This window comes from Astyanax mexicanus, chromosome 1, assembly GCF_023375975.1.
Source record: "Astyanax mexicanus isolate ESR-SI-001 chromosome 1, AstMex3_surface, whole genome shotgun sequence".
NCBI lineage: Eukaryota > Metazoa > Chordata > Actinopteri > Characiformes > Acestrorhamphidae > Astyanax > Astyanax mexicanus.
This window is the reverse complement of record NC_064408.1, coordinates 40,140,600-40,151,187: the sequence shown is the minus strand read 5'-3', so window position 1 is coordinate 40,151,187 and position 10,588 is coordinate 40,140,600. Positions and strand designations below refer to the sequence as shown.

At 36.8% G+C, this 10,588-nt stretch overlaps 2 protein-coding genes across 2 annotated transcripts; both read left to right on the top strand.

The window, feature by feature from the left end:
- Window positions 1-1,497: 1,497 nt before the first annotated feature.
- On the top strand, window positions 1,498-3,384 carry LOC103037563 (trace amine-associated receptor 4-like). Its single transcript, XM_007259849.4, has one exon. The coding sequence runs from the start codon at window positions 1,645-1,647 to the stop codon at window positions 2,683-2,685; it is 1,041 nt and encodes a 346-aa protein (XP_007259911.3). The 5' UTR covers window positions 1,498-1,644; the 3' UTR covers window positions 2,686-3,384.
- Window positions 3,385-6,337: 2,953 nt separating this feature from the next.
- LOC103037243 (trace amine-associated receptor 13c-like) lies at window positions 6,338-7,738 on the top strand. Its single transcript, XM_015608500.3, has one exon. The coding sequence runs from the start codon at window positions 6,374-6,376 to the stop codon at window positions 7,445-7,447; it is 1,074 nt and encodes a 357-aa protein (XP_015463986.3). The 5' UTR covers window positions 6,338-6,373; the 3' UTR covers window positions 7,448-7,738.
- Window positions 7,739-10,588: the final 2,850 nt, after the last annotated feature.

Here is a 10,588-nt window from a genome sequence, read left to right as displayed (position 1 = left end):
TAGAAGTATAGGTACTAGGGTTGAAAATACTTCTACAGACGTTGAAATATCAACTCAAGCTTTTTACTCAGGTAAAAGTACTGCTTTCAAAACTTTGTACATAGTTTTATAAGGACAAAATGTCATTAAGAACGAAAGCTTAGGCCACACCACAGGGTCATATAGTGCACTACTGCCCCCCTCCCCCTCCCCAAAACACATTTTCTAAAAGCCTAAAATGACTATAATATAAAAAAATGGTATGCACTTGGCTCCCTGTTTCACCTTTTTTGTGCCCATTGAAAATAAATGCATTTGATAATGATGAATGATACAATTCTTTATATTTACTCTTTCTGGATGTAGAGATTTATCTGGATTAAAAACAACCTAAAACAAAATAGGAGTAACAAGGCTATTTTTAAAGTATAAGAAGTAGAAAGTTCAGATAACTGAGTAAAACATTTAAGTAGTAGAAGTACAAAGTAATTTAAAAAATAATTACTCCAGTAAAGTATAGATAGCCAACATTTCTACTTAAGTGAGGCAACCAAGTATTTGTAGTTTGTTACTTGACACCTCTGAGCATGTCTGACCGTGTGGTCTGACATCAGATTTTAAATATGAGATATGCAAAGAGAAGATTTTTGTTGTTCTGTAAATTTGTGCTGTATATTTAACAATCAAATAATGGATGAATTCTGAGTTTAATGGCACCACTATTTTTTATGCAAGAGAATTAGTAGATGCCTGTTGCGTTGTGTTTTCAGTTGCCAAGATAGCAATACGCCAGAAATTTAACCTGAACACACCTCACTTTCAGACCACCACGCCCATCGGCAGAAATATATAGTAATCAACAACTACTTTACTTCTGTTATGAAGTACTAAAATTATGTATCTTTAGCTACTGGATTATTATTTTTTTTCCTATTTCCACCTTTTTATTTTGAGTTTTTTTTTACTCTGATCCATTTTTTATGCGGTTCATTGTTATTTGTTACAATTATAAAAATGTTAGGAATCATTCCTAACCCACATTATCACTAAAGCCGGAGCGGTAAACGCTCTGCACTGTCACTGGGTTTGATGAAGCTCCTCATCACTGAGTGAATAAAGTGATCAAGCTGATCTCATAAGAAGGCCGCGCTGCTCCCGTTCTGCCTTTCACTCTGAGAACTCTCCACTGCTTTCTGTAATAACTAAATTACACAGTACTGTGATTTTATATTCCGTACTTCAGTACTACATTTTAGAATCAACTTCTACAGTAGTCTTAACGTGGCCCTGACTAGCTGTGTGCTACACCAGTGCTCAGACAAACAAACATTCAAGGCCATTGATTGGTTAGACCCCTTCCCATCCTCCAGTGCTAACGACCTTGTGGATTCATGGAAGAGGAAGGTGTCAAGTTGCAGCATTTCTATTGGTTTAAACATCAGAAGGCTAGGTGCTTATAAACCATCGTGCAGAGGGGTGCATCCATTTTATTTGTGGGCATGCACAGATTATCTACTATCATTTTTTGGCTGTTTTTTTGTTTATATTTGAGGTAAATTATCTTATTATTTGTTGAAAGCTGAAATCTATATTTCTTTGATATTTGAATGCTGTTCTCATATCGTCTGGGCATTTTTTTTGTACTTTAAAGAAAGGCACTTTTGAATGGCTTGGATGGACACCCTGTTCATGAATAAAACTGATGTGGACAATGTGCTACTCTGCTTCCCAAACCAGCTTGACTCCTGCCCCAGACTGCAACGCTTCTCTGTGCTCAAAGGGGCCATGTATGGTTTTATGCTGGTTGCTATCCTCATGACTGTCTTCGGAAACCTGCTTGTCATCTTTTCAATTTCTCACTTCAAGCAGCTGCAGTCTCCAACCAACTTCATCATCCTCTCCATGGCCTTGGTGGACTGTTTGTTGGGTTGCCTGGTCATGCCCTTCAGTATGGTGCGATGGGTGGAAGGCTGCTGGTTCTTAGGGGATTTCTTTTGTCAGATACACTCAAGTTTAGACATGACCCTCAGTATTGCCTCCATTCTGCACCTGTGTCTGGTATCAGTTGACAGATACATGGCCATTTGTGATCCTCTGAGTTACAGAATGAAGGTGACTAACGGCAGTGTTGCCGTGTGGATTGTTGTCACTTGGTTATTTTCATGTTTGTTTAGCTTTGGAATTGTGTTTTCCAAAGTAAACCTCATTGGCCTGGATGAACAAATGCTAAACTCCTGTGTGGGAAACTGTGTTTTGATTTTTAATAAGGAATGGGGTGTTATTGCACCACTTCTGAACTTTTATATTCCAGGAACTATAATGAGCTGCCTTTACCTTAAAATCTTTCATGTTGCAAGAAAACAAGCAAAGATGATATCTGACAGAACTGCGGTGGGGCTGGCTGGTGAGAAAAACCAAGTGTCAGAACAGAGGGAGAGAAAGGCAGCCAAAACCCTGGGCATCGTTATGGGGGTCTTTCTGCTGTGCTGGCTGCCGTTTTTCCTCACCACTGTAATTGATCCCTTCCTTGGTTTCTCAACTCCTGTTGATGTTTTTGATGCTTTGATTTGGTTTGGGTATTTTAATTCCATGTTTAATCCACTCATCTATGGGTTTTTCTATCCTCGCTTTCAGAAAGCATTTAGAATTATTATATTAAGGTATGTTTGCCGCTTTACGAACTCAAGCAACTTAGTACTTCAGTAATTCTGTAAAGGCAAACATATATATTTTATGTATAAAGGTCATGGAATACTTAATACCTAATCTTGCTGTGTTGTTCTTGTATTCAAATATCTGTGTGCAAATGCTCAATGAACATAAGGAACCAGTAAGATGCCAGACTGTACATCTGATGCAAAGAGGTTAAAAGAGTTTGTGGGAAAAAAAGGCAGCATTTATGTGTAACTACCACAAGTAGTAAAAAGCTGCTGAGGTTAAAACCATAAATAAATATTGTTAGAACCCATAATTTAAGTTGTTAGACCCTGTACATAAACCCCCATAGTTCTTAACTCTTACAACTGTATTATTTTCATAGTTAACATCAGTTGCATAGGCCCAAAAATAGTGCCCTGTGGGGTTCCACAGATATTCTAAACCAAATAGTTTAACCAAAAAATTCATAATAGATTCTGCATCAGGTTTACCATTGTAATAATATACCTATTGTTCAACTGTCTCTCCACACTGTATCTGCCTGTGATGGAAGTGCATGGTGCTATGTGATATTATTGGAAAATTAAAATCAGCTGGGCCAGAGGATAACACTACTGTTCACACATAGAAGACCATGACAAAATCTTGGTATACTGTATTCTACAGAACAAGAAAGTCCCCATTACTGGAAAGCCAGGGTGATATTTTAGCTTGAAAATGCATTCACGTATGGAACCCTTTTCTGTGAGACCCACTGAACAAAACAGACAAAATATTAAATTTATACAAAAAAAAAAAAAAAAAAAAATTCTTGGGCTTCATGAAGCTCTAACAGTCCTTTGACATTTAAAACTTATCTTTGGAGCAGTTGTTTCTTTATTATGTCTTGATAATGTATTTTGTGTCATGCCCATACTGTTAAAGTTACAGGACAGACTCTTCCCGCACTCAATGAGAAGCAAGAGTCTCAACATGTCCGCCTTAGAATAAAGAGATTTAAGCAGCAAAACTCTTGCTTCTCACTGAGTGCGGGCTTCCGTGTCCCATGAAGAGTTTGTAACTAGTTTGGATGGCCAACGCACTGCTAAGCTTCAGAAAGAGCGCAAGGTAAGGGTTAATTTTTAAAGTTACAGGACAAGAAAGCTGAAGACAATGGATCCAGTTACATTGATTAGTACTGTTTATCAGATTTGCAGAAATTGCAAAACACAGAATGATGAGAATCTAAATGTGCCAAGCTGGGATTCCTTTTAAAAATGTTATGTATAGAATAGGGGTGTCATGATTCTCTAAATTCTCAATTCGGTTTTATTTCTGATTTTAGGGTCACGATTCGATTCTCGATTTTCTTTTTTTACAGCAGAGAGGCTTATTTCAAAAGGTGGGCTTGATATAAGTGATGCAAAGTGATACAAGTGATCTGTAATACACCACAGTAGGCACTAATGGTCAAATTTAAATAAATTAAATAAGATATATATGTAATGCCATCTAGTGTTTTTTTTTTGGTAGCAGCAGTGTGCACTATTAAAACAGCAATGTGCAACATAAAATAAATAATAAAAAATACAGGAACAGTCATGTACAAAATAATAGAACAATTAGAGCCTTAACTAACAGAACTCTATCCTACTATAACAGTTAAACATGAAAAATAAGACTTGAGAATGACAAGTTTTTTTCTTCAACAAAGATATATTATTAACTTTATTCGAGAGAAAGATGCTCCTTAAGGTACCAAAACTATTAACATATTTGAGGCTAGACAAAATGACTGTTATTTTTTTAAATATTTTTAAGTTTTTCTTTAAGAAGATGACAATGTCCATGTTCTCTTTGTAGAGAAAGCCAGTGACCACAGGCTCTTTATTGAATTAAAAGAATAAGATTAGAAGAGTTGGTGCTCAAGCATCATAATATGCAAGACAAATACAGAATACACAAAAGACTACGTTTAAATAACCCATAAAAATTTGTTTACTTGGTCGTGCGGCGAAAGTGGACAGAATTAAAGGTGAAAAACGACAAACTGATAAATGCGAATCAGTTCTGCTGTGGATTAGAGCCTAAAATTGCCTAGAAGCAGCACATGCAGTTTCCTGGTAAGTGAAACTCTAGGGTTTGGGCATGAACAAAAATGAATAAGAGTCAAATAAAGAATAAGGTCAGATACAGTCATAGTCATAGTAATGGTAGGTTCACAGTACACGACTTTTTGAGTTGTCAGTCATTGTGCTGTTCACACTACACGACTGGTTGTGCTGTAATAGTGAATCCCTTCCGTTGTTAAGACTTTCACACTACATGACTGATCAGCGACGTGGGGTCACAAATTACACGATTTCTCACTGTGGGAAATCGCAGACTCACCTGGCTGCTCCCCAGAAACACGTTTCGTCACGAGAACACACCTAAACTAAATGCACACGAAAACTGCCAGAGAATCTCTATAGAGGAGAATACGCACTAACAATGAGTACAACATGAATGGGTTCATATAAAGCAACTGAGCAAAATCAGAGTTTATAAATGTCTGATCAGTTTTATATTGAACTATTTACTTATCTCCTCAACACAGAACTATATGAAATGTCTTGGACCGCAGACATTTTTTTATCGTTTGGAAATCCAGTTATAAGCCTTTTAAACATGCTCTACCTGTATCTCCAGGATCAGCTTGCCAACCAATCAGCTCATTATTATTTTTAATTGAAAGTTTTTTAGCTCCAATTATTTCTGTTCATAGAGGACTCAGTCATGGGCTCCCTCTAGAGTTTAACAGTCATTTACTGATTTAACAGGGGGAATGGTAGGGTGGTCAGACTCTCCATAAACAGCTCTGGTGTGTTTTGGACCCGTGGTTCTCTCTTTCTGTGATCTCATTGGCAGTATGTGGCCGCTGCTCCTGACTTTTAGTCACCGACTGAGTCAGATATTAAACATGTTGAATATTTGCCGGGCATCTGCGACTTGTCAGCAATCCATTAGCGACAGATCGGCAAGTGTCTTTCAGTAGTTCACACTACGCAACAGCACGAGTGCAGAGTGATTCTCGATTTATTAATGGAAAAACTGTCGGTGACAGAAAAACGGGTCCAAAATCATGTAGTGTGAACCAGGCATGACAGAGCGCTTGCTGTGTTTAAGCCTCCCTCAATCTTTTTGGGCTTTAGCACAGCCAACAGGAAAACAGTTAACATCTATCTAGTAGAACATCTATCTCCTACATGGACTAGGCTAGTTTTTAAAATGTGTCTCCATAAAAGTAGAAGGAAGCAGAAGGAAGCATGAAGTGTTGTAAGATTTTCCGGGAAAACACTGCACTGACTTTGGATTTGATATAACACAGTGGACCAACACCAGCAGGTGACATGGCTCTACACACCATCACTGATCATCAGTTAATTTTGCATTTCATTTAGATATCAAGGGACCAGAGTCCGGAGGAAGAGTGTAGAGTCACACAGTCCAAGCGGCTAAAAACACTCTATGTAATACAGCTTTATAATATATAGTTTCACAATTTTTTGAGATGCACCTGTAATTATTAACATCATGGGAAAAGGTTTTTCATGGCAGCAGTGGGAATAGTTTTTCTCAGGAAGGAAGCCAATATAAGTTCTCACTTTTCTTAGCAGGGCTGATTCTGTACCTCGCCTCTTGAACGTGCAGACTAGAGGAAGACGGCTCTCTTTTTTTCTCAGGTTTTTTTCTTTATGTAAAGGGGGACTTTGAGATGCTACAAGCCACAAATTCAAGTTTTACATCTACAATGGAATCATATTTAACAGAAGAAGCAGATTTAAGCCAATATTGTTATCCTGAATCTAATGCCTCATGTGTAAAAAGCTTTTACAGTGTAGGAGCTAAATCTGTTTTATATTTTTTACTCATTTTGGCAATGGCAGTGACTGTTCTTGGGAACTTTGTGGTTATTGTCTCCATTGCACATTTTAAACAACTCCATACACCCACAAACATTCTGGTGATGTCTCTAGCCTTGGCCGACCTGTTTGTGGGCATGATTGTCATGCCCTTCAGCACGATCCGATCTGTGGATGGCTGCTGGTACTTTGGACAAGGCTTTTGTTTACTGCACTCTAGTTTTGACATGCTTCTGACCTCTGCATCTATCTTCCACCTGGTCTGTATTGCGACAGACCGCTATCAGGCTGTGTGCCATCCTCTTCACTACCCCACAAGAATAACTATACCCACTGCATGGTTAATGGTAGCTCTGAGTTGGACTACAGCTGCGGTGTATTCATATGGTCTAATGTATTCAAAAGCAAACGTAGCAAATCTGGAAGAGTATATGGAGTCAATTTTCTGTGTGGGAAGTTGTGACCTTTTGTTTAATGCACTATGGGGGGCTTTGGATACATTGATTGGATTCCTTTTGCCATGCTCGGTCATGGGTTGTTTGTATGCTAAAATATTTTTGGTGTCAAAAAAGCATGCGACGAAAATTGAAGGCAAGAAGCAGTGCAAGAAAGGGACCAGCATGAATACGGTGTCTCAAAGTGTGAAACATGAGAACAAAGCAGCAAAAACCCTCGGCATTGTAGTAGGTGCATTTATTCTTTGCTGGATGCCCTTTTTTGTTAACTCTATAGTTGATCCTTACATCAACTTCTCCACACCTGCGGTACTCTTTGAAGTGCTTGTCTGGCTGGGTTACCTTAATTCAACTTTAAATCCTATAATATATGGCCTCTTCTACCCGTGGTTCAGGAAATCCCTCTATCTTATTGTTACACTGAGAATATTTACTCCTCATTCCTCTGACACAAACATTTTTCTAGCTTAAATGTCTTTAGCATAGCAGGTTGTGTTATTTATGTACTTTAGTTCTTCTAAAGAGTAAAATATATTGTATTATAATGAATAAATAAAATGTATGTCACATTTCATCATTTATTTGCATTTTAAACTGCTTAACACTGATCAATAGCATTTGGACTTACATATTTAGATGCGCACATGCATAGAATGTGTTACATTAAGTAAATGTAAGAAAATGAAATGTGTTAATGTGAAATATTTTATTTTTGATTTTTGTGTTATGGAATGTGAACAGATTCAGGATCAGATTATCAAACTAGCTGTTTTGTTGTTTTCAGTAGAGAACACTGTCATATATATATATATATATATATATATATATATATATTATTTTTTTTTCATTTTTAGATTTTTATGTTATACATACTATTTCATGTTTTTACAATGGTGGTTATGGGAAACAAATGTCACAATGACTACAAAACAAAATAAATCATTTTAATTAATCATCATTTTTACATTTTAACATCTAAAAACACCAAAGAACCTCTTATATGTTTATCTATGTAATGACAATGGTAGAATGCAAATCTGAACAAATAGGTTTTTGTTGGGGACTATTTTGCCCCACAATGCACTGTCATGTATTCATTCACCTTGAATACATTTTCAAAGATTTATTTCATAACTATGTAAACTATTTCAAAACTTTCTTTAAATAACTTTCTGTGGTGAAGCTTTAAACTTTATTTCTCTTAAATTGAACTCTGTGGACTCTTCTATTTATCACCTATGAACAATATCTTTAGAATGTAAAATTTCTCACCACACCGCTTTTTCTCTTTTTAAACAGTACATCCTAATCATTAAACTGTCTGGTTGCAGTTTTATAAAGGAAACATTGTGCCATAATTTGGGGCAAAAGCATTTCGTGTTAGTGATCAAATTAAAAATTAATTTGTTTAATTAAAATGTGGGGTTGTGGGGATGGCAGGACTCTGAATAGGTGAAGTCAAGTATTTACCACATTTCAGGCTTGTAGGACAGTGCAATTTACTGCCACACATTTACATTTACAGAAATGGCCAAAATTCTGCCATCTCTGCACTTCTTACAGAAAATGCACCACCTACGCTGATAAACAACCAAAACACAAAAAAGCAAAAAGAAAAATGTTGCATCTTTCCACACAGAACTGCAGAAAGAAACTGTACAAAATATTCATACCACAGGCTTCAGAAACACTTCTATACTGGAATTTTGGACCACTCTTTTTTTGTTTTGCCTGACCAGTTTCTTAGATATTATTATATATTAACTTGAAGTTCCAAAAAGATTTCAATCTTTCGAAAAGTAGTTTGAATCCATTTTAGATATCAAATACATAATAGAGCCCAAAGACATCCTTGTGTCTCTGATATGTGGTTGGGAGTTCTAAGACAAATTCTGAGACAAAGTGATATTTGGGTGAAATAAACATTAAAAAGTAGTTAGCTGAATTGGTAATATTTGGGTGAGATAAGACTTCAAATCTGTAAGTTGTTAGATAAAGTGATGATATTATATTAAGGAGTAGTAAGTCATTAATTTCGCTAGGTGGCAGTGTCGCGAAAACATAGGGTTCTAGAACTGCGGTCCTGAAACTACTGCGGTCCTAAAACTGCAGTCTCTGGTTCTGCATATAATATATACTATTGACCCGAAACCCTAGTTTTTAGAATGAATATATTAGGCTAAGCTGGGATGGTCGTTCCAGCACACTGGTACCTTTAAACACAATATTTTATCCCTTCTTCACTCAGAAATGCTTCTGCTTTTAGTTTAGAAACAAAATAATACGCACTGCCGCTTTAAACATGGTGGTGGTATGAGCATGCATGGCTTCCAGTGGCACTGGTTCACTAGTGTTTATTGAAGATAAGACAGAAGCAAAAGGATGAATTCTGAAGTGTACAGAGATTTACTTTATGCTTAGATTCAACCAAATGCAGAAAGGTTAGTTAAACAGGGCTAAACTGTACAGATGGAGCCAAAACATGGAGTTTTTGAGGTGAAGAAGTAGAATATTCTGCTGTGGCCGAGTCAGTCACCAGATCTCAACCCGATCAAGGTGCCTTTCACTTGCTTAAGGCAAAACCCACAAGCAAACAACAACTGAAAACAGCTGCAGTAGCAGTCTGGTAAAGCATCATATAGGATGTTGATGGGTTCCAAAATCCAGGCAGTCATTTTAGAAAATAGTTTTAATTCCTAAACACTTCATTGGATGTTTTTGTTCAACACCTTAAATCAAACCTGAAAGTCTACTTCAGTTGCATCTCATTTGTTTCATTTCAAATACAGTGTGGTGGCATGCAGAGCCCAATTACTAAAGATTGTCTCACTGTCCACATATTTTTGTATAGTGCCATGGGCAGATAATGTCTTAAAACAAAATACAAGCACTCAAAATTGTTCTATTTAAAACTGGCTGAACATGTGATCTTTTTTCTACAAGTCGTCCCCTGGATTTAACTAAGCAAAAGATCTGGGGTTGCTGCAGTTGGTCAGGTTTAGGTTCAGCAACAGTATGTGCTGAAAGAATGAGGTCAGCTGACTACCTGAACATACAGAATATAGACCAGATTATTCCATCAATGGATTTTTTCTTCCCTGATGAAACGGGCATATTCAAAAATGACAATGCATGGATTCAGGGTGCTGGAATTGTGAAAGAGCGGTTCAGGGAACATGAGATCATCATTTTCACACATGGATTGTTCACCAGAGTCCAGAACTTTGCTCCAATGAGAAACTTATAATAAATAAATATACATAATGCAACACTGGATTGAAATAAATCTTAAGACATTACAGAAACAATGCCACAGCAAATGTGTGCCGCGATCAAAGCTAAATGCAGTCCAACAAAATATAAGAGTGTGTGACCTTTTTTTTTATCAGTGTATATTGCATTTGTTATGTGCCACAAATGCTAATTACAGAAGCACTGTATGACAATAATCCAGTTGTTTCTTGCCATTTTAAAAGGGTGTTAATTTTGTCCAGTTTCTTTCTGGGCTTCTGAATTAACATATTATTGTAAATAATCACATTCATTTGAATACTGTCTTGACACCTTTGGTTATAAACAGGTTGGTTGTAAAATGTTTGAGAACCTTTGACA

What these genes read in the sequence shown, in the direction of transcription:
- LOC103037563 (XM_007259849.4), top strand. Translation starts at nt 1,645, where the DNA reads ATGGCTTGGATGGACACCCTGTTCATGAATAAAACTGATGTGGACAAT.
- LOC103037243 (XM_015608500.3), top strand. Translation starts at nt 6,374, where the DNA reads ATGCTACAAGCCACAAATTCAAGTTTTACATCTACAATGGAATCATAT.